At 35.3% G+C, this 24,385-nt stretch overlaps 1 protein-coding gene across 4 annotated transcripts in view; it reads left to right on the forward strand.

Annotated features, from left to right (window-relative positions):
* Positions 1-23,467, forward strand: part of ZDHHC14 (zinc finger DHHC-type containing 14) — a 100,570-nt gene extending 77,103 nt beyond the window's left edge. For 2 of the 4 annotated variants that reach the window (XM_017834908.1, XM_017834909.1), the window contains exons 4-9: positions 1,774-1,911; positions 5,515-5,563; positions 10,202-10,304; positions 11,958-12,067; positions 14,467-14,569; positions 22,207-23,467. In XM_017834908.1, coding sequence (XP_017690397.1) covers positions 1,774-1,911; positions 5,515-5,563; positions 10,202-10,304; positions 11,958-12,067; positions 14,467-14,569; positions 22,207-22,608 — 905 coding nt within the window. In that variant the 3' untranslated portion in view covers positions 22,609-23,467. The remainder of the gene's footprint in view (positions 1-1,773; positions 1,912-5,514; positions 5,564-10,201; positions 10,305-11,957; positions 12,068-14,466; positions 14,570-22,206) is intronic. The other 2 variants (XM_017834910.1, XM_017834912.1) reach the window with 1 other exon arrangement.
* Positions 23,468-24,385: the final 918 nt, after the last annotated feature.

The raw sequence follows: 24,385 nt of genomic DNA on the forward strand, positions 1-24,385 counted from the left end.
TTCCAAGACATGTAATGTATTTTTTAGCAGTAGGGTACAAAAGTACCCTAGGATTATGCTCTTTAAAAAGGCTCTGTAACTGTATCTTTCTTTGTGGTGTTGTTTGCTCATGTGTTGTATGTGTGAATAAATTTAAATGAAGTGTTTATCAGAATATAAGGACCCATTCAGAAGCACAAATTTAAAGACAAGCACTGTTCAAAGGCAATGTCAATTTATTTTGGGAATACAATTGTATTGCAATGAATAAAGGTAATATCATCTATCCAGAGTGTTTAGTTCTTGGTATTCTTAGCAGTAGTCATTCAATCAAAATATTCTGAAGCCTTATCCTAAGGAAGTTCAGTAACTTCACCTTGAATAGCCCTGTTGGAATTTGAAACAGATTTATGGCAGAAACTTGTGTTCCAAACAACTGTCACGCAAAACCATTTAGAAAACCCCTGAAAGTCTGGTGAACTCAGAAATCCACTGCGCATGTTGTTTTGACTTTTTTTTAATTAAGATAATACATCCTTCCAGGAAAACCTCTAATGTAGGTCTTTAACATAAAGCCATAGCTAAAATAAACTGATGCACTTGGTCAGTGTGCCTTTTAAACACAGGGCTTAAGGACTTCAAATTTATAGCTCGCCTTTCCTGTGGAATTACAAATAGTTTGATATCATACGTCAGTGGAGGCATAAAAGTCACAGAAAACAAACCAGAATTTGGACTAGGATCAGAGAGTGAGAGAAAGAGTCAGAATGAGAGCATCTGTCTTATGGTCTTGGATTTGATTTAAAAAATTTAAAATTCTATCAGTGTCATTTCTCCAAAATAAAGTTAGGCAATGCAAGTTTGTTTCCTGGCAATAGCTCTGTTTCCACTATCCGGCATATGGGACACAGAGGGTGGGTCCAGGCTGCCTGGGGAGAAGCAGAGCAAACTGTTCCCCCTGCTGCCTTCCAGCGCTGGAACATTTCCCCCATGTTGGGGATGCTCGTTTCTGATCCACCCTGACCTTTTCCTATCTCATAAACAAGTTAACCTTAGGGAAATAACTGGAAAGGCCTTGGCTTAGTGAAAACGAGATGGAGCCTATTGTGCAAAGAGTAACAGCATTCAGATTACATGTACCAATTTTTATACTATGTGTTTAAATATTATCATTTGAAAAATGGTTTATGTGAATGATTTTGCTATTTTTAATGGGTTTGTATGGCAGTGTCGACTCCAAGTGGAAAAATAGGTGGTCTGGAATGAAGAGTATCTTGAGTGAAGCAGTAAAAGGAAGTGGGAAGGTGTAGATATTTCATACTCCTTAATGGGTGGGTGATATGATAGTATACATAAGTCAGAGGTGTGATCATGACAGATATAAGTAAAACAACCTCAGAAAGTCCAATTTTGAGTAGAAGATGCACTGAAAGAAAAAAATAAATCTTTATTTTGAAAAAATCACGTACTATTGAGTTGCTAATGCTCCATGTGACAGTGGATAAATACATACATTTTGATCTGACAGCACAATTTATCACAATAATACTGGTAGTTTAACAGGAACTCACCTCAACCATGCTTTGATTTCTTGAAAAACTGTAAAGTTTCATTAAAATACTCCTTTTTTTCTTTTCTATTTTCTCTTCCTTTCTAAATAAGAACTTCTCTGCAGCTACTTTGCAAATGCCAGTTAAATCATGAGTTTTAATGTAGTATTCAGAGAGCTTTTTTTGAATAAACAGCATTTTATTAATTGTTTTCCATTTTTTTTTCTTCTGCCTCTCATTTCAGAACGGTTTGATCACCACTGTCCCTGGGTAGGCAACTGTGTGGGGAAAAGAAACTACAGATTTTTTTATATGTTTATTTTATCTCTGTCCTTTCTGACAGTCTTTATATTTGCATTCGTTATCACCCACGTCATCCTTCGTAAGTATGCTGATGAAATCAGATTACGTATGTAGCCATTTGCTTGAGTTTTTTAAGTTAATATTTTGATCATTCAGGGTTTATTTCTTTATTATTTGTTTATTTACCTTTTCTCTGAAGCTTCACAATCCCCAGTGAGTCCCATTCTGGTCTATAGCAGGCCCCATTCATAACAGTCATTGACTTAGCAGTAGCTTTAACTTAATACAGTGTTAATTTTTTTAATTTTTTTTTTTCCTTTTATGGATGATTTATTGGAAAAGCATCACACATACTGTATGTCTAAGTATACAGGTAGTATCATTTACCCAAAGAACTGTTATGTGCTTTTTTTAACTGTAAGCATGGGTCACTTGCCATCCAGGCAAACAGGTAAATTACTAGGAAATAGGTTGGAGCTATACTTTTGGTTGTTTGCTGTTTAATTTACATTGTTCTCTATCTTATTTTTAACACACATTATTTTCATTTGCATAGACATTCTGAGAATAACCAATTCATAATGAAGTGAATCAGATAAATATTCGGGAGTTTGAAGTTGATTTTTATTTGTGTTCTGAATTGTATTTGAGGTCAGAACTCTTTTGGGTGTTGTCTTTTTTTTTCCACACCCCTAACAAATTTTGCTGGCTCCTATATGATGATGGTCTCATTTATGGTGACAGGCTATATGACTTGTCTTTAAAGATCTTTTGTATGTTGGAGTTTTTTAACTCACTATCATAGGAAACTTTGGAATGTTTTATTTTTTTCACTAATTATGTAGGATATTGCCTTGAAAAGTAGGTCTTTAACCATTTTGGAAATGTGATCTATTTATTTCTTTGTATTCTGTATTACAACACAAACCTGGTAGAAATAATAATTTTGGTATTTAAGACATTTATAAAGCTAACTTGACAATGGTAATATTAGAGAATGTTTTCCTGAAAAAAACATGTTAGTTTGTGCTCTTCTAAATTGCTTACAATGTGCTGGGAAAAGCTGTATTTTAAAAAGCAGGACTTGTGCTTTTATTTGTTCTTCACAAAAGAATGATAAGAGCACTGAGCAACTCCCTTATAGCTCAGAAATCTAGCTCATAGACTAGAACTGGTGTGCCTAATTTTGAGGGAGTCTGAATAAACAAGTTGTTCTCACTAACAGATACAGCATTTCTAATACCAGTTGTTTAAAAAGGGAAAAGTAGTTGTTGGAAAAAGAACACTTGCCATTAATACTTAAATCCTTGACATTTATCTGGGCATACACACAGATATACATATATACACACATTTTATATACATATATACATGCATACTTTTTACATTAAGAAGAAGGAAGCGTGTTTTTTTCTGCCATCTTACCAACTAGAGTTCAGTAATTGAAAACATTACTAGTCTGACAATGTAAAGCTACTTTTGACACTAGCCTCCCTTCATTTCACAAGGACTGCAGTGCTTTTCTCTTTAGTTTTCAGCATATGAATTACCAATATTATGTCAATATTTCATGTACTGTATGTCAAGTAGGTTTATCTAGTGGATTTTAACCTTACAGTGTCCATTTCTAAGTATGATTTAGACAAAGAGCAGAGTAATTAATTGTGCCTCTCTGTGGTTGAGAAACACTTCAGCATTGTGTAGGTGTTACAGATAATGTATAGTAAATGTTAAATGCTAAACTGTCTACCAGCTGCAAAATATTCTTGCTATGGAGGTTTGTCTACCTTGGATGAGGCAGGGAAAAACATCCTTAAGTTCCAAAGTTTGGTCAGTCCTCAAAGGCAATGGGAGCAGGTACAAAATGCAATTAGTTCCTCGATGTTTATTTGCTACACTGGGGCTTCAAGCCCAGCTTTCGGATTTGTCTTCTGTAATCTTGGCAGTGTCCAAAAAAGAGTTCTTTACAAATAAAGTTTTCTTATCACATTGATCGCTCTACTCTGTGCCTACCGTGCTTCTAGAAGTCCTCATATCTACCTTTCTAATAGTTACCGCTCAACTGTTTGTGTTCTATTTTGCAGCCCTGTAGTTGTTCAGCTGATGCTAACCATTTAGCATTACTTAATCTGAAACTTTGCACTTGGCATAGACTGCTTTTTGTTAGTGTGTCTGAAGAAAGTCTCAGTTATTAGACCTGGAACTATGACCTTTCTACAGCGTTTCAAAGTCATACATGTACATTTTCATAAGACCTGACAAAATTATTTTATTTTAATGCCCCTTGATTTGGACAGATTTTGAAATTTGTATATTTTTCTAATACGTCTTGCAAGCTGGCATTTTATAATTTTTGGAAGGCCTAAGTGGTGAGGCATACGTTGGAAATTTGCTCTTGCTAGGATTAAGAGTGTGTGTACATAATATCTTTGAAGATCATAAAACTCATTTTAAATATCAAAGGTATTGTCTTGCAAGACTTTCTTCCATCTCATGAAGCTGAACGCATTTTCAGTAGTAACAGTGTCTTTGTTCAGAGTTACTCATCTCTGTTTGAGGCATCAGTATTTCAACTGTTTGTTGCAGTGAAGAACCCTCCCCTTCTGATGTTTTGGTCACACTGCTTAGAGGAGTGTGACCAGCAGTAGGGTGTAGAGATCACACCTACCTGCTGCCATTGCCATTAAGGAACCTAAAAAACAGTAGAGGAGGTAGGGGAAGTTCCATTAGTCCTGTACCTTGAGAATAAGAATCAGTTATGAGAATCTGAAAAGTCTCAGAAATACAAGGTAAGTAACTTTCCTTTTGTAATGGCAAACAGTAAATTGACCAGATAGATCTAGAGAATATTTTTTTATTCTTATAAAGACAAGATTCTTCTCTCCATACAAGTCTTCAGATTAATTTAGCTAAGTGGAAAATCTTTCTGCAGGAGGACTTTCAACCTGATGGATTTAAATCAGTTATGTTAGATGGTAAAATTCAAACTATGTGCCTACAGTGTGTCACATTAAGTTAGTTTCTACCGAAGATTCATTTGCTGCGACCAGGAAATTGTCAAATCACCCTTTTTGACTACTGTCTCAGGGTTATGGAACCCAAGTGCTTCTGCATGCTTTGCATCTCTAGTTGAATAGCTCATGCTTCTCTTGAGCTTTTTTCAGCTAGTAGATTGTGTTTTATTTGCCAAGAGGCAACAGTAACCTATTAGAAAAATCTTCGGCGTAGGTGCATAGGGTGCATAGGAGCAGGATTATAGTCAAGAAAGCTTGCTTCCAAAACAAAGGATGGAAAGTTGAAAAATATGAATCTATAGGATAAATTTTCGAAGTCAAAAAGTTACTTTGAAAAACAGTATTTAAAAATAAAACAGGAGGTTATAATTTTTTGTTTCCATATTAGGTCTGAAAAGAACAAGAATAATCGGAAATCTTGTTCATGGGAAAGTATGCGTGCATCAATGTGGTATGACTGAGCAAATATCCTGCAGATGTTAAACCTTATAACTTACCCAGGTTTTTTTCAATGTTGTTGCTGCTGCGCAGTGTATTCTCCTATTCATATTAGTAAATCTATTCTATGATTATTTGATTATCTTCAAATATTAATTGTTTTAACTATATGAAAACAGCCTGTAGCAAATTTCTTACTCAGCTGGTAATTTTGTGTTCTATTTCTACAGGTTCTCAACAAACAGGGTTCCTCAATGCCCTGAAGGACAGTCCTGCAAGATATCCTTTCTCTGAAACAAATTGCTGATTTTGTTACAAAATAACATCTGAGATGTGGGTTTGCTTTTTTTTTTTTTTTTGCTATTGTTGGATATGTGCTTTGGGACTTTATCAGTTAATGACTTCATCACTTCCTGCACAATAGGATTTCTTGCCACATGTTGGAGGTAGGAAAGAGACTATAGCCCAGAGTGGTTTTTATTCATCTTTTGCAGAGCAGTACTCTTGACAAAGATCTGTAGTTTGATAAATCTGTAGTTTGATAGATATGTGATGAAATATGCTTCATATTTTGTGGTGAATTTCATAAATATATCTTACACTATGCCTGTGCTGTGGTTTCACTTAAAATATTCAATAATTCTCCTGGTTTTACGTCCAAAAGTATCCAAAATGGCTGATTCTTTTCAGGATAGAAAAAGTAGATTTTGGAACAACTGAAACCATATGCTGTATTCAAAGAGTTCAATTCCTGAAACTATTCTTGTGTTTTTAGAGTAGTCATTTTCAAATATTAACTTCTGTTAAGCTACAGAGCAATATGTAACTTGCGTACACAGGGACTGTTATTGTTGTTCAGCCTGGAGAAAACAAGACTCTGGGGAGATTATTGTGGTCTGTCACTATATAAAGAAGTCTCATAAGAAAAACAGAAAGAGAGACTTTTTACCAGGGCCTGTAGTAACAGGACAAGAAGCAGTGGTTTTTAACTGAAAAGAGGGTAGGTTTAGATTGGCCAAAATGAAGACAGTTTTTACAATAAAGGTTGTAAGACACAGGAACAGGTTCCCCGGAGATGTCGTGGGTGCTCCATCCCTGGAAGTGTTCAAGGCTGGCTTGAATGGGGCTTTGAGGAACCTGGTCTAGTGGAATGTGTTCCTGGCCATGGCAGAGGGGTTGGAACTGCATGATCTTTAAGGTCCCTTCCAACCTAAGCTATTCTGTGGTTCTGTTTTTTAAATGCTCCAGGTACTATTTGTCTCTTCATGAGAGCTTTCTGTATATTTTCTATTCAGTGAGAATGGAGTCAGAAAGCAGCTAACATAATGAAAAAATGGGAAGCTGACATAACTACTGGTTAATTTCTTTCTTACATTTCTGTACAGACCGTAGGCTTCCTGTTCCTTATGTATATATTTTGAATGGTTTGTGTCTGAATAAACAGTTTGCACTTCTCACAAAGATACTATAAAAAGAATTCTTTCCCTTTTGTCCATTGTGCCTCACAGAGTTTGCTTTTCCACAGAAGAGTAGGAAGAGTCCTTCAGAGTTGTGCATAGAGACCTCCCTTTCCAGATAGTTTTCCCAAGTGTCAAATTCTGCAGATACAATTTTTTTGTGTTTTTATTCATCAGGTAGAGTCACTGAGCTGTAAACTCCCTGTTTAAACAAAGCCATTGTTCGGATTTTTTTGTACAAATAATTTTACAAATCACAAACTTTTCTAAATAGCATGACCATAGCTTCCAATTAAAATAATTACAATCAATTCTTGCAAAAGATGATTCTTTCACACTGTTTCCAAACTGAGAATAGCTTTCAGTTGTTCTTAAATCAAAATGTGATCGCTTATGCACTTAAGGATTTTTTTGTACAGGAGCAATGGGCTATTAATTCATAATTTATGTTCAGAGATGTGCTGCTTTGAATGGCTCCGTAGCATATCTTCTAGAAATGCCTGATTTGACAGTGATATGTTGGACATTTTAATAGCTTGGTTACAATTAACAACAGTAAAAATTAAATTGTCCAAATACTATTGGAAATGCTGCTTTGGAGCCAGTCAACTCAGGCACAGAGAACACTGCTATTTTTATCTTGCTAACAACCCTGTGTGAGATATCATATTATGCTAGAAAGATAATTATACTATAATATGCTAGTAAGCTATACTTTATGTTGAGCATATATTGGGTTTTTGTGTTTCTCTTTAATTAATGGACTCAGGTTTAATTAATTCATTTAACATAAACCACACTTGCTGTTCCAGAAGTCTTTTTGGATCTTGGTGTGGGGAACTGAAAAATGTCCCTTCATGTAGTGAACTGAAAGAAGTTTTGAACTGAAAGAAATTCCCTTTTTTGTCAGTAGGAATTACTGTGGAGAGGAGAAATATACTTTTCAGTACCTTTTTGAGTGTAATTGTGGTGAGGAACATCCTATAAGTGGTGTGTTCAGGTTGCAGGGAGCCCTTCTGCCTCTAAGGTTCTTATTATCTGACCAGGTGAATCTTCCTTCTGGTGTGTAGATTCTATCCAACAGTGCTTGTCTACAGCCTTCTGTACTAATTCTACCCTCTCAAAGCCCAGTTTGTATTGTGCATAATATTTTGGCCTGTTTCCTTCTTTTACATGTTCTGGAACCCTCTGCCAACAGTCTACTTCCTTATCCATTCTTCTTGTACTCCTCGCTTTAGCTATGGCCATTTAACAGTCAGCTGAGTCAGAGTTCCTGTCCTGTGTTGGTTTGACTTCACACAGTTTGAGGAGGAGACGAGAGGGAAAGAGTAGTGAACATGCTGCTCAGGAATGAACTGTGGTCATCCTGCTGCTTTTGGAGAAAATTTGCTCGGATGCAAATATCTCTTTTCTGGCTTTAAACCACTCTGATTGGAATAGGTTGTAGGGAAAGTTACACCAGGACTTCAGGTGTTTCCCAGTTCGTTAGGGGAGAGCAGCTCTGCAATACAAAACTCTATGCTGTTAACTAACATTAGGATTTTTCATTGCAAACATGTCCATCCATGCATTTTCCAGTCTGTGTCTCTGTGTAATGGTGAGGAGCTGTCATATTTCTCTTCCATTGTTACGTTCAGGATGTTTATTCTGTGTTTTAAGGCTATGTCCTTGTTCTGGAAAATTTTGACTTGACATTGTCTTGGAAAGTGACTATACTAAAGGTTGATATGGTTAATATACAGATTATTTTTATCCTCTTCCCATCATCTTGTTCCTACTGATTCATTTGATCTATATCTATGGGAACCAAAGCTCCTTCTGCTGTTGATTTGTGTTCCCTAAAATAAAACCCAAAAACCTATTAAGTGTTGTAGAAAATAGCATTCTCAAAGCAGATGTATTTTGAGTTCATGGCTATTTTGTGTAAATAAAACTATATATATAAATAAAAAACTATAGCAGGAAGCTTTCTATAGAAGGTTCCTCTTTATGTTTGCTTATATCAAGTTTAGAAGCAACTTTATTGTCTTATTGCTGAAACAATGATTCCTTTAGAGTTAAAGGAATTATATAAACTCTAGTATATGCAGTGTTGAGTGCTGACTGATCTTCCTAGTATACCAATCTCACTTTTAAAGCCTAGCTACTTCTTTATGGGTATAACATTTGGGTTATACAGTTTATAATGAATGAAAATACAGGTCGTTTGAAAAGTTGTAGTGATGCACACAAATGTGCATGTGCACACCTTTGCTGCTCTCTTGAGGTGAGGGTGTTCTTGCTGTACATGTACCTGTGCCGCTCCCTTTAACTCACAAGTGAGAACACCCCTAGAGCTCACATGCTTGTACCTTGAGTGCAAGTCCCTGTACATTGCACCTCATACTGACAGTCTGCTGTTTGGATGCTGACTACTCGATGTTTGACAGGGATGGTGCTGTGTCTGGGCTCGACAGATTCCAGCAGATTTACCTGTGGCTATACCAAACCAAGTTTTGACTGCTGCTGGGAACAGAAGTTATCTTTCTGCCATTTTTGTGATTTGCTTATAAATCAGACTGATGTCTTCATTAAAAAGTCTACTTGTAATTCCTCAACTGGTGTTTAATAGCAGCACAGTGAGCTGGGAGTTGATAGGCTTCCTCTTTAACATAAGTTTTGGGCGAATGCTGCTGAGTTTGAATATCCAATGCCACCGCACCTATTTAGACTCACAGGTTTAACAAAAGTTGCTTTCCAGGCCATTTGCCAAAGCTGGGCCACTCAGGCATCCCCACAGTCGTAACGTAGAATATGTCCAGTTATTAGGGGGACTTGAAAGAGCAAGTGAACTTTATATTTTATTTGGACTAGTGCACTTCAGTGCTAGTGTTAGGATGCCTATCAGCATCTTAACTTCAGTAACAGAAGAAAAACAGGAGAGTCTAGCAGTTAGAACATATGACTGAGATGCAGTTTACTCAGTTGTTGTTGCCATACGTATGAGCAGAGATCTAGAACCCTTAGTCCTGGCTGAAGACTCACACTGTGCAATAAGCATTTGTACAAACATCTGTTCAGTTTTTGGTGTTCAGCTAGCCTTGGGTTACTTCTCTTGTCTTTGATCTTCCCCTCACCCCATCAAACCCATTATTTACTGTTACTTATCAATTTGCCTGTCTTAATACAAGTGTGATGACTCTTACAGGATGAACATGAAAATTTGAATTTCAGCAGTTGAGTAGTTTCTAGCCTTTTTCAATTTGCAAACCCTTAAATATTTGCTGGTGTACTATTCAGTGGTCTATACAATAAAGCCTACTGGCAGTAGTCTTGCTTTTCTGAGTTTAATTTTTGCTGACCCCTTTGAAGTACCCCAGAGATCTAAAGGGACTTGTGGATTACATGGAATGTTGTGATTTTTAACTACTTTTTATTGGATTTTTTTCCATTTGTGTATATTTCCTTGACTTTCAATTACTGTGCTGGAAGCTGTGGTGTGTTTTTTCTCAGTATGGTCCATTGTTGGCCTCTCAGGTTTTCATACATATTTGATCAGCTCCAATCAAACAACAAATGAAGATGTAAGTTCATAGTTTATTTCTACATATGTTTCTAAATAGTAGCAAGGAGGTTTTTCTCAAATCACACCTGTCTGCATCATTTTGTGAATACCTCATTAGGAAAGAAGACAGTAACGTGGTTGTGCTTGATTCGGAAGATCAGATGAAATCTTTTTGCCTATATTTGTTGTGGCTTGAAAATATGCTGGTTTATATACATAGTATGTCCATTATGGTTTATGCATACAGGACCTCAATCTTGAAATAGGAAAATATAGAATAGAGGATAAAAAGAAACAAGTATATTTTATACAGTAGGGAATTAATAAGTACTTTTCAGTATCTGTTTTTCATTGAGAGTTCTAAATATTATTTGACTCAAAAATTGATTACTGTGAAAATTAAAAAGTGTGTTGAATTCTCTAAACAAAAATTTCATCCTTTATTTTATTTTATCTTTGAAAATTTTTTGCCAGTCTGAGGTCTAAAACCTCTGGCAAGGAGTATATAATTAATTTAAAGGTCAACATTCTCATTTCTACAGTTTTCTATTTTGCGCGTAGGTTTCTACTGTTTTGGTGTGGAAATTATGTTTAACTGTGTGTGAAGTCTTCATGTGTCCTTCCCTAACTAAAACAAGAAACACAAAATGAATGAAAGGAGAAAATAAAATTAGCTAGGGAGCTAATGGTATAGAAAACTTGTTGGAAATTTAGTAAGTGATCTAACAAAGGACTGCAAACTTTAAATCATTTTGCTGTAATTTTATGTTGTACCTTTTTCATAGGTATTTGGCAGATATAAATGTAGCATCTTTGAGACTGTCAAACACATGTTTTCTCATTGTTTAAGGTCACTATTAAAATAGTAAACTTTACAATCAATACCAATCAACCACAAAAAAACTTCCCAGGCAGAAGGAATCGTGCCTCAGCATCAAGTATCAGAACAAATAGCCTGACTTGGAAGAAAGCTAAGTTGTTAGTAAGACAGATGAGATACTCTGGTATTCCTCAATTATTAGGTTTAGGCCAACATTGTCTCTCTATGTGAACTTGTGCTTCTATCCCCATTTCCCTCAAATAGATGTCTCTTTTGGATTGTTGAAAGACAGATAGCAGTGACCTGTAACAGTGGAACACCTCTGAATTTCAAGCAAACTGTTCAGTAATTTAGTTTAAAACGTACATCCCCAATTGAATACAGCAAGACATTTTACTCAGGCTCTCAAGTATCTCACAAACAGAAAAGCTAACCAGCTAAGGAAAAATATAATATGCAGTAAAAGGTAGTAATGGCTGCAGCTACTTCACAATATTTTAGAACCATTTGTGAACTGTAGGGAAGATAATGTCATGTGATATGCCATATTATTTGTAAAATTAAACTTAGACCATTAGGTTTAGATGATGAAATTCTTACTGTGAATATACTGATTCCTTGAAATTTTGGGTTGTCTAAATCCATGGAGGTAAAGCATGTGCTCACTTTTAAGACTTTAGGATCCAGCCTTGCATAACAGCCCAAGACTCTAAGCTATTTGGAAGAGTCATCATGGGTTTTCTGTGGTCTGCTTCTGCAAGTAGCATGTTGCTGCTTTGGTAACCCTTAATTTGTCCCAGCCATTTTTTATATTTTTTTTACATGTGATGTATATTGTTCATATCTCTTCAGATTAAAGGATCATGGTCAAATAAAAGAGGTAAAGAAAACTATAATCCCTACAGTTATGGCAACATCTTTACCAATTGCTGTGCTGCACTCTGTGGGCCCCTCTCTCCAAGGTAAGAGTATCAAAAGCATTGTTAACATAAATAGAGCCACCTGACTATTGATGAAAGAATTATTCTTTGCGATTGCGTAAGTTGACTCAATAAAACTAAAGTTTTGTATTAGTGTCCCTTAGAAGCTTTAATTAGGTTTTTCTTCAGTAGTAAAGAGATAAATTGGTAAATTGTGGTTAAAGTAAATTAGTGATCAGATGCTCTAAAATATATTTAAGATTGACATCTGAAATGAAAATAAACTTATTTGTTGTTTGAACTTTTGCCACTGCAGTTAATAACTTACAGCAGTGGAAGATTGCTAGTAGTTAGCCATTGCATAAAGGATAACTTGAAATTTTATTAATCTCTTACATATCTAACAAATGTTTCATGAGTTTAGGAGAGTTTATGAACCTTTAGTCTACAGCAGCTTGATAATTGTTCATTTTTGACCCATTTTATTTAAATGGACAGTATTTTTTTTATTTAATACTATTAACATATATACATTAAGCTGAGTTTGGTGGTCTTACACCAAAGCAATTCAAAAGAAAGCACAATGGATTAAGTTTTGCTGCATACATTTTTACTTTTGAAATCCAAAATGTTTGTATATGTAAGGTTAGAGATGTTTTTTTCAGCTTGAACAAAATGTAGGACAGAGCTGAGAGCAGAGAAATAAAACTGCCAGCTGAAAAGACTTCATTCTTTTCTTATTCCAGTCCTCAGTGATTACATAGTTCACACACTACATATGCAGTTTCACTGTAGAGACTAGCTGAGATCTTGTAGATTATTTTTGTGACATACTCATCGATTGATATGTTTTGCTTTGTCTGAAATTATGTAGCGATGAATCTGAACTACCAAGAAGGAAGAAAGTAAATGGCTCTATGGTCCAATGGCCAAGGTGTTTAGTTGGAAGTGGGATTTTGTGGCTTCGCTATCAGGAATATCAGAGGTGGTTCTTCTATGAGCAGTCAAAGGTCAACAGGAGAGACTGATGTCTTTTCCTAAATTAGAGACAACTGGGTAATGATTTCCACATACTAGGTTAACACTGGTGAGAAAGAGTAGCCCTATCTCTGCTTCCTACCTGTGTGGATGTTGCCTGAAGCCAGCCCTTTAATTTTGCAGTTTTGCTTTTCATAAAAGTATGTGACATAAAAACTTACTGGCACACTTCAAATTCTTTTGACTCCAAATGGAAATCTTTATTAAAACTGCATCATGTTTCTCAGTATTTGAAATAGCATCTTAGGCTGATACAAGTAGCAGCACACAATTAGACCAGACTGGAATTGGCTCCTGTGTTTTAACAGAGTTTGTACATTTTTTCCTATTCCATGCAGCAACATTACTTATTGAGATGTCAAAATATATGTAGAAGTTCTTCAGGGAGATATTTTATGACCAAGGGGAAAAATTTACTGACTGTAAAATGTAACTTATATCCTTGCTTTTTCTACTTTTAATCTCAGCTGTGTCCCAAGTCACTAAATATTAATTTTTCCCTTAAATTCTGGAAAAGTGGCTTACCAGCAATTACAGCTTAAAATTCAAAATGTTCAAATACCTTTGAGAGTGCAATACAGGGAGAGAGGATCTGTAAATAATCAGAACTTTTCTTACTTCTGTTAAAGATGGTTTCTCATTTTTAAATCTATGCTAGCAAATTCAGAATGCATTTTACATGTCCTCCACAATTACTTTCAAATCTTAATTTGATCCATAGCTGTCAGCATAGGTCTAATCAGTCTTCTGATATAATAAATCATATAACATTTTTAAGCATCTTTAATCTTTAACTAGGTTAGATTATTCCATTCTATTAATTTTTTTAAAATCTTATGTAGATTTTTACTTATTTTTAGTAATTTCTTCACAAAGCATTTTCTTAGATGCAAATAAGCAATTTTATGAGTGCATCACTTTGGTAAGCACAGTGGAGTATTATAAGTGGTGTTAAGTAGCTGTCATGAAAAACCTGACGAGTAAGTTTTCTGTCTGAACAAAAGTTCATCTTTCTTTCTTTCTTTCTTGCTAAATTTTGTGATAAGTAGTTTTAATTTACATGTGAAAACTGGCAAAAAAACCAACCTTCAGAAGAGATGCTGAATCAAAGTGCCCTAGTGAGTTTTGTAATTTGTTTTCACATCTATGGTTTAAAATTCTTTGGTTTTGTGGTATCTGCTGGTAAGCTTATAAATCTACTGTCTGTGATAAAAATCCAGAAAAGTAGTAGTATGTATGACTGTGTGATAGGCAGTATCACAATGAAGAAGTACCTTACTGATGAGTACAAATGAAGTCTTGTACTTCAGTTGAGTAAAAGAGGACATTCTTTTTATTGAGAGGAAGTAGTTATTGACCAGAAATATTTCTAACTCTTTTTCTTTATTGTGATTATTCTGTAGCTTAATTGACAGAAGAGGATTTATACAACCAGATACACCGCAATTAGCAGGACCATCAAATGGCATTACTATGTATGGGGCCACACAATCTCAGAGCAACATGGTAGGAATCATCCCATAGTGTTGTTCATCAAGATTCCTGTGAATGTTTTCCTTCTCCACTTTCATGTGAACTAATCAAGTAATAACTAACTGGATACAGCTGACACACTGGGTGGAATGACTTGTTTATTAACAGTAAAGAAAAAAACCAAAACCCAAGGCTCTTTTTAATATATGTTTCACACAGTGTAATAGTTATGGCTCATGGATTCTAAAAAAAAAAAAAAAGGCTTTTCTACACTTGATTTATTGAATATACTGGCATTTTGACTTTTACCTTTGACACCTGCTGTGTTTTCAACTGGAATATTCAAGTATCATGGACTTGCTCTGGTTCGTCATTTTCCAGCTAATTGTTATTTTATATGGCACTTCCTTCATACTTTATTTTCTTCCTTGCTTGTACACTGCGGTTTTGCATAGACTAATGTATTTAAAAAAACAAAGATGAACAAAGAGAAGTTTCTAGGGGAGAAGTATTTTGAAGAAAGAGCAGGAGGACACTGAACTTGCAATGAACAAAAAATGGCAACTGGATTGTTACAACAAAAGCTTTTAAACACCTTTGAAACTGTGCCAATAGTTTTTACTTTGTTTTTTGCTGGTAGCATTGGCTATCATAATGGAAGATAGGATTTCCAGTGCCAAGAAGAAGAGAATAACTGGAAAGATCTTTTTCCAAAGGCAAGCATCTTGCATATGTGCCTATTTCTGAATTGTTATCCACATATCTTCATATAATGTGGGTTCTAAGACTTTGTCCAAGAAGTCATGAGTTATGGACACTCTCCCTCTGCCAAAAAAGAGGAAGCCACAAGGCCTTCTGACATAATTCAGCCTTTCTTTTGAACAAAAGAAGAAAAGACTCTCTCTTCTCAGCCAGATTAGTTTTTGTGTCACTGATAAACTCGTGTAAAAATTTTGGTTTAGTTCCTAAGCTGGTTTTGCGTATTATTTTGAGGATTAAATAGATTTGTTAGTCTCCTTAATAAGAAAATTTATTAGAGGCACAGTGTTAAGTCTGAATCTTCTGTGAGGTGCAGTTGAGCAGAACAAGGTAATGCTCTATGCAGATTATCAAAATAATATAACTCTGAAGAGAGAAAAGGGTGTTTAAAAAAAAAATAAAGAGAAAGCAAACCTTAGAAATGGGCTGAGGTCTTTCAGGGATTACCCAAACTTTCTGACTCTGTCAAGGCTTCTTATTTGTGAGGATCATAAACCAACAGTATGTCCCTGGCATTAAATTACCTTATCATTATAAGGATTATACTTGCATTATAAGAAGACACTATCATTATTCCTCGATATTAATGAGAAAATCTTGTGCTAGTTTGATAGAAAATTGACTAAGTTTGTCTCTAGGAATGGAGAAATCTGTTATGGTATTACTTTAAGTCAAACAGGTAACTGTTATGATTTTTAAGTGTAATACCGGTAATTACACAAATTCTTTGAGGGCTTGAACTTCTTATGTCCTAGAACACCACACCACATGAGCTGGGAAAGGCTTAGGTTCTTTAACAGTTATCAAAATCACTAGGAAATGTCCAGATTTCATTCCTGAAAATGATCTCTTAGAAAAAGCTTGAAAAATGTAATATGTCAAGTTTGATTTGGAGGAATATCTTTTATGACTGTAATGCTATTTTTCTCATTATACCTGGTCTGTATCCAAGACCAGTTGGTTTGTAGTGGCCTCTGGCTATAAGGATTAAAATTTCTCCCTTCAGTTTTGTTGCAAACTGTTAAAGACATGCTTAGTTTACCAGTCTCTCTAACACTGTTTTCTCTTCCCTATTGAAGGGGTTGTGTCTGGTACTGCCGCTTGTATTATTACAATTTTAGATAAGGACAGACAAAGTAAAATTCCTTGACTCGAAAGGTCATGTGTAGATCATAGTCTTAGACCATAAATACTTTTTAAATCGCAGAGGTTTAGCCATTTATACATCTTCAGAGATATTTACGCTATTTTATCAATCTTAATGCTTCTGCGTACAAGAAATAATTTACTAGAAATCTGAAGTGTGTTTCAGTACACCTTTATGGTGTGTCTCCAGTTTTATTCCAGAATGCATTGCATCTTCTTATCTCAACATTGAATCCTAATGTCTAGATGTTATGCTGCTTAATCCACATAGCGTGCTAAAATGTCTATCCTGCCCACTGATATTAAATAAAGATTTTAATGAGCATATTCTCTCACAATTGTCTTCTCTTTTTCCTTCCCTCTTTCATTTCCTTCTCTTCCCTCAAATCTTTTACTCAGTGACTTGTGTCTTTCTAAATAGAATTATTGTGCCTCACCCAACTAGCCTCTTGTCCCTCTTTAAATCTCTCTGGGTTGCTTAGTATTATATTCTCTTTTCCTGTATTTTAATGAATCTTTTAGCATAGCATCATTTTTGCATTTAAGCTCAACGTAAATATCAGGTTAAGTGTAAAGTTGCCAGACGCTTGTTTTCAGTGCAATGTATTATCTCTTATTCAGTATACCATTTGTGGGGCACTATTTTTGTATTTAACAGCTTTTGTGGTAATTTTGCCTCTGAGACTTTGAATATTTCATATAGGATCTACTCTACTCATGATAGTGACCCAGTTTGTCACAATCTCAAAAAGTCAGGATTATTGCTATAATCAGTGCTTGATAAACCCATACTGTGATTTTATTTTTTTGTAGATCTTTATAGAAGAGATTTTTCTCATGTTCTGTCCTTAGTATCTCCCTTATTTTACTAAAAGCTGAAGTTGTATTTACTTTTATGAAGACTGGAAGCACAAACAATTATTATTTTGCCAGTATGTTCCAAGTATTTTTAATTTCTTTTCCAATATAATTTGAAATTAGTCTGGTAAATTGATTAGCCAACTTCTTAATATCCTTATCCACATTACAAGCATGGTCACTTGAAGCTCATAATCCATACATCTAGTTATTTCCAAAGTATTTCCCTATTGCATTTTACTGCTGATTATTTTTGCAACCTTGTCATTAGCTGGATTGCCCGAGTATATCTCTTATTCTTAAGAATTTCTTTTTTTGTGTGAAGACAGTATCTCATCCATTATGAAATAAGAATTTTCTCTGTAATTTATTCTTTCTCTTTCATTTTGAAGTTTATTTTGTGTTCTGAAAAAAGTTCTAATTTCACCATAAACCCACCAGCTACCATTACTTAGGTCTGCACTGTTGTAGTACTTAGCTTTCCCTTAAAAGCCTGAGCTGATCCTTGGGGTTTGATACAGGGTATTTTATTCTTTAGTATTTCATTGAGAGGAAACACAGACTATCTCACTCCATGCATTTTTTTTTGTGAGGAATTAGTTTGGTTTATATTTACTATGATGTCTCTAGGAGTTCTCCAATACCTTATAAACTGATGGACTTCGCTGCTATCTGACTTTGTGTCAGGACAGGTTTATTTCCTTGTTTTTAAGAAATTCGCTTGTACTCCTGCATTCCTAGGCATCTCTTCTCAGTGCTTAGGTAGTTCCTTGTGTGCCAAATTCCCTTATTTCTAGTTCCCTGATTCCTTTCTTGGATGCAAATTCTTTAGAGTGTTTTCTTACTTATATGCACCACTAAAAATTGTAGGAGTCATAGTGCATGTGCAACATTCATTACCAGTGAGATGTGCAGGAAAGTCCTCTCCCGGGTGTTCACATAAGTATTTCTATTACTCGTCTGGAAACGGATCCAGCTGTGCCAGGCAACAGTAACTCCGACAGTTCTGGTGTACTTTTTCCTTTGATTTTCATATTTTCATTGTTAGCAGTAAGTATTTCTATTATGACAGTAATAGGATCAACAAGGACAGGAATCCCATTTTGCTGGGAGTGTTTCCTTGTATATTTACTGGTGTCCTTCCCAAATGCCTGAAACAGAAGTCAACATCACTACAGTCAAGGTTTTTCATTAAAGCATTTTACTTCACGGTTAAAATGAGTTAAGGGCACATGCAAGTAAATCAACTTCATTTTGCCTTGGATTGGGATATGTTTTAGGAGCAATTCTTTTGATAGTGCATGTTCACTGCAATTTAATTCATATCCCGGAGCAGTGTCATTGTGAGCTAGTCAGAGCACATGAACTAGATTTATTTTACCTCATCATAGATCTGCTCCTTGTGCACTGTAGTACTTGATAGTGGTGCCATTCACTTGGTGTGATTTGTGGCTCAGTTCTTGCACAGTATCCACAGTACATTGATTTTGATTGTGAAATCCTGCACCTGTTGGGAACAGTTATACAGCTCCATCCCTCCACTTTTTACCTATCTACTGTATCCACCTAGTATGGTATTTCAGCATCCTTCCTGTTACTTCATAGCACTGTCAGCCTCCTCTGAACTTCTTGTTGTTTGTACTTTATTCAGAGATGCTGAGATAATTCAACCTCCTTTTCTCCGTCTTCTGAGAATTGTAACAATTCTTGAATGTTACTAGTGTTTAGAAAATTTTTAACAAAGTTTATTTAAAATTTAAACTAAATGATCTCTGATTATTTAGAAATAAACACATTTAGAAATGTGAAAAATCTATTGCCATGTACAACAACTATGTTACCAACTATTTTCTGTGTAGCTTAGAAAAAAACAGATTTTCTTCAGGAAAAAAATTTGTTTCCTTGGTTGTTTGTATTTATTATTTGTGAAATAAACACAGAATTCTAGGTTTTGTCTAATTTGCTTTAATTTATGCCTTTTTATGTGAAAATAAATATAGAGATGGCTAAAAATTTCTATGCATGCATGTAGTTGAACTTCTGTACTGGTAGAACTTATTGGACTTATCTTACCTTCAGAATCTGCTGTTCCTCTTGAAACAGTGGAAAATAAAGCCAGGTCTGAAGTAAGAAGGTACTAGTGGAATAGTTTTGACAGACTTTTAGTTATTTAGATTTCAGTCCTTGGGTTTCTTTTTGTTTTAGTCATAGGCTTTTTTATTTCATTTGAAATCCTAGTGTTGAATAATTAATGTGATTAGTAGCAGTTAAGGCTTCTGGCCCTAAATTTCATTCAGTCAAGAGTGAAATATGGAATCGAGGAAAACCTACCATGCCAGCACTATAAACAAATCTGATTTCCTTGTTTAGGTTTGTGTTGGCTGTTTAGACTCAAGAATAGTCTTGCCTGTATATTGTGTGTTTTTATCAGATATTTTTGAGGGCTTCGTTGAGCACATATACTTTTTCTAGTTTAAACACTACCCTAGTTCTCTTTCTAAAGCTGTTTACAGCCTGTATTTTCCCAAAGATTTCATGCTGCTCACCATTAAACAGAACAAGAAAAGGAAAACCTGAAATGTATCTAAATTAAAAGAGAGGCTTTAGGGAAATGACAAGTACATGAAAAATGAAGAAGAGAAATACAGCACCTGAAGAAGTTTATAACACTACTTAATGGAGCTTTATGAGGCTACTTTTTCTTTTCCAGTATTGATGCAATTGAAATGCAGTAGAGTTCTGTAAGAAAATGAATTCAGACTATACAATGAGTTCAAGTAAATTACCTTCAGCTAATTTAAAAGGGTGTACTTGTATTACTTGTATTGCCTGGAACACATTAATGATTGCCTTTTGAAGATCAGAGCTGAAAGTTCACTAAAGCAATAAGTCAGTTGCTAATGTTATTTGTTTTCAGTGTACCCCAGTGGTTATAGGCATTCCTTTGTTATTTAACTTGTGCTTTGGCTGCTGCTTTTCAGAGAAGATAGGGTTTGTTGGTCTTTTTGAACTTTGAAAATTCAGTTAACATATTTTTGAGGTCTGCACAGTAAGGTTAGTTGAAGGGGCTATAGTTTAATTGAAGTAAGCAGGTGTGAATAACAGAATATTGATCAAGAATGAGTTATTCGCACTGAATTACTAATTGAAAACATGACTTTAAAAGATGCTGACAGTTTTCTTCTTAGTAACTTAAGCAAGGTTTCAGCTTTAAGCCTGTGAGTAATCCCCCTGAAATTATAGGGGATCACTTCAGTTGTCATTTTGTGGGGGGGAAATTGCTTACAATTTATATGAACTCAATTCATGTAATAGGAAGTCTTTCTGAAAGCAGAAGTGTTGGAAATATGTAATTGAGTAAGGACTGGACTTCTGCCTATCAAAAAATAGTTGGTCTGGAAGTCCTAAACTACTTAGACATCTTTTAAATACTGCCTATCTACTATGACAACTACTCTGCCTGCACACTTTCTGAGTGTAACGTGTGCATCCATCATTAAGCTATTCAGTGGTGAAACTGGAGAACCTGAAAATACCAGAGGAACCATTCTTGGTTGTGGTTTTCATTATACAGTAAAGGAAGCAAAAGTCTTTCCATAAGTTTCCTTAGGGTGTATCACAGTGGCTTATTGAACTCAAAGGGGCATTTTAGGGAATTGCTATGATGTTAGTAGCAATGGTTATGATCGTAACATTGGAAAAGATGATGGATTTGTAACATCTAGTGATTTGATATAGATCAAAGAACTTAGTCATAAAGCAGAACATACTGCTTTAACAGAATTCTTGAAATAACAAGAGTGAATAGGCATGTCTTACCTCTGGATGTATCTTTTATTTTGCTTGCTTGCTTCCAAATGTTCTTCATTGCATTGGATTTATAGTTGTATTCATTGATTGTAGTGTTTTTCTTACACAGCAGAACAGTACTATGGCAAATGAATCTAACAAGATTTTGAAAATCTGCAGATGTTATAACTGATCTGGCTAGGAATTAAATATATTTTTTTCCTTGGAAGCTCTCAAAAATCATGCCAATTTGTGTTAAAGAAAATTTTGCAGTAGGTGTACTACCCACTTAGCTAGCTGGACATTATTGAATCACCTACCTGTCTTGTCGTCTCAAGGAATAAGTGATAATTTTGTATAAACAGGAAGAGGTGTAGAGCCAAAAGCATTTCTGGTAATAGTCACTTCAGCCTAACTGAATTTATATTATGCTGAATTTTGCTTGTTTTTGAGACAGTACTTGCCAGAAAAGGTTTTGTTTTCTACATTGATTGTTCACATTGTCAAGATTAGTCAAGAAACTGCCTAAAAAATCATTCAGGTTGATCTCAAATTGATACGTCTGCAGTGCTGCCTGATTTCCACACATCCACTAGAATATAGAGTATAGTGTAGTATATTCTGTAGAATGTATATATCATGTATTAAAAAATAATGTAAGAAAAAATTTTTACTCATAAGGGCTGTATTGCCAACTATATTTTTATAAAAATCACCTGCGTCAGAGGAATTCTTGTTCTGGAAACCTTCTGCAGTAGCTTAATTCCTGCATGTGAAGACCAGTTAAAAGAAGACAATTGCCTAGTGTTTTTGAACTTAAAGATGCTTAGATCTATTTTAAAGACTACCGAAGCCCTTAAGTGAACACTGTAAATGTTTTTCATAATTTACTTTGATAATAATTCAAAGCATTGGCTCGGTTACGCGTGCCTTTCTTTTTTTCTCTGGGCAGCATGCAATGGGATTTTTGGGTGGCTAACCGTGGAATGATACTAATGGCTTTCTTTTTTTTCTCTTCACATCCCATTCTTTTCCATACCTTTTTGTCCATATTCTCCCTTTTTTTTTTCTCTGTTTTGTTTGCGTTGTATGATTTTGACACCCTTTCCATTCTACAGTGTGACCAAGATCAGTGCATTCAGAGCACCAAATTCGTTTTGCAGGCTGCTGCCACCCCTCTACTACAGAGTGAGCCAAGCATAACTAGTGAAGAGCTACCTTTACCAGGAAAGACTTCTATCAGTGGGCCTTGTGCAGCTCTAACTCTAGGGCAACCGACACCACCATCTTCTATGCCAAATCTCACATCAGATTCAGGTTTGACAGACATCATACCATTAAAAGAGGAACACGAAGGTCATCAATTTCTCACTCCTGAAGAAGCTCCATCACCTCCTGGGATGCTGCCAAGTGGAAGTCCTATCACACACAGCCATACAATGCACGTCCTGAGTCTAGCCAGCCAGGATTCATTGCATGAAGACTCAGTACGTGGTCTCGTGAAGCTTAGCTCAGTTTGAACAGCTTTTTTGAACATCGCACCATTTCCTGGTGTCTATACAAATCTCTAATTAACAGGAATGACACTTCAGTACCGCTGTAAGACTTCATAACATACCTGTAATGGAAACTATATCGCATAGTGGAGTCTACTAAAAAAACAAGTTATTTTTCAATGGAGCTATGGCATTTTTTTGAACAGGTTGCTAATGGTTGTGCTTTGATGGTGACTGCATTTTATTTTTAAATAAAACCAGAAGAGGTCAATAATCTTGTTTCCTGAAGCTTTGGTACCCCAAGTTGGAAGTCTGCCTGTAACAAACACCATGTACAGTACAAAAGAGAGAGATTATTGGATGTAAGTGTCATGCTCTGTGTTCTATGCTCTTGTAATACACACTTGTTAAGGCTTACCACACCTGTGGCCAGAATGATCTGCACTTACATGTTATGCTACCAATATTTGAGAATAGAAAATTACCATTCCATTTGTTAATACAAAAAAAAAGACTGCAGATGTGGATTTGCATGCCACGCTACAGTATGTGTTACAGTGGTGTTGGTATTAAGAGAAAGTGCTGCTTTTTTATTTGTGACTTTCAAAGTGCTGTTTCATTTAAAGACAGTACAATAAACAAATTAATGGACTATATTTTTTCAATTTATTAAATTTTATTTTAAATTAATCAGTGGTGCCTAGAAGGTGACGAATTACTGATTTGATCATGTTGCATATCATTTAACCTTCTGTTTAAGTGTTTAGAGTGAGGTATTGTGTTGTGCCATACCACAAAATTCTTCCACTCCCTAATGTGATACAGTTACCTGTGGACCTCCAATAAAATTACATCCTCTATTTCGTGGACATGTGTACAGTTATCCTTACACAGTTTTGGTGGGGAAAGAGGGGGAAATTGTGACTTGGTAACACAGTTTGTAAAGATTTGACTGGAATATATGTACATAATGAAACTAGTGCTATGGAGGAATAGTTGGTTATGATTAGGGTGGCTTCACCATTTTTTATGGCTTTGTTTGAGATGTGTATTTGCTCCCATAAGAGGTCCTTACTTGGAAACAGTAGAATTACCTTCTGCTTGCACTGTAATTTTATGTTCCTTATCATAGGGCTAAAGGGTGAGGGGCTTAAGATTGAAGACAGAGAGCTTAGTGAAGTAATCTTAAATGATTAACATAGTCAGTAGCTGTCCTCAGCCATCATCCTTCATTTGTATTTGTCCTTTGATATTTTAAATGGAAATCTTGATTTCATAGAATTCTTCTGTCCTTTTTGTTTGTTTAAGTAAAGCACAACTAAGAGGTTAGAGAGATTTTTATAAGTATTTTTCATGACAGCTGAAGAGAACCTTAGTTAAGCAGAGAAACTGTAATAGCTTTAATACTGTATTTACCTGCTTTTCAGAGTGTGGAACCTGGATTCTTCTTTTCTAAGGGCAGTCTAAGTACAGAATATGCTTTATCTGATGCTTCTATTACATGAAAGCCATAGTTAAGAAACGTACCACCAGTTAAGAAATGTAACAGTTCTGTATTGTTGACTATGGTCATTCAGCAACACTAAGTTAAAATCTTTTTTCTTTTTTACTTTCATTGTTGAAATTGAGAACAATTAGCCTGCAGAAAATCAGTTACCCATGCTATTGAAGGTTCAGACAAGATACTGACAAATCCCCTACTCCTCTAAGATTTCGTAAGCAATCTGTTTCTATAATTGATGATGCTAGCTTTGACCTAATTCAGTGTGTAGAATATAGCAATAGTTTCTGTCTGTAAGTG

Source organism: Lepidothrix coronata, unplaced genomic scaffold (genome assembly GCF_001604755.1).
Source record: "Lepidothrix coronata isolate B3197 unplaced genomic scaffold, Lepidothrix_coronata-1.0 Scaffold245, whole genome shotgun sequence".
NCBI classification, from domain to species: domain Eukaryota; kingdom Metazoa; phylum Chordata; class Aves; order Passeriformes; family Pipridae; genus Lepidothrix; species Lepidothrix coronata.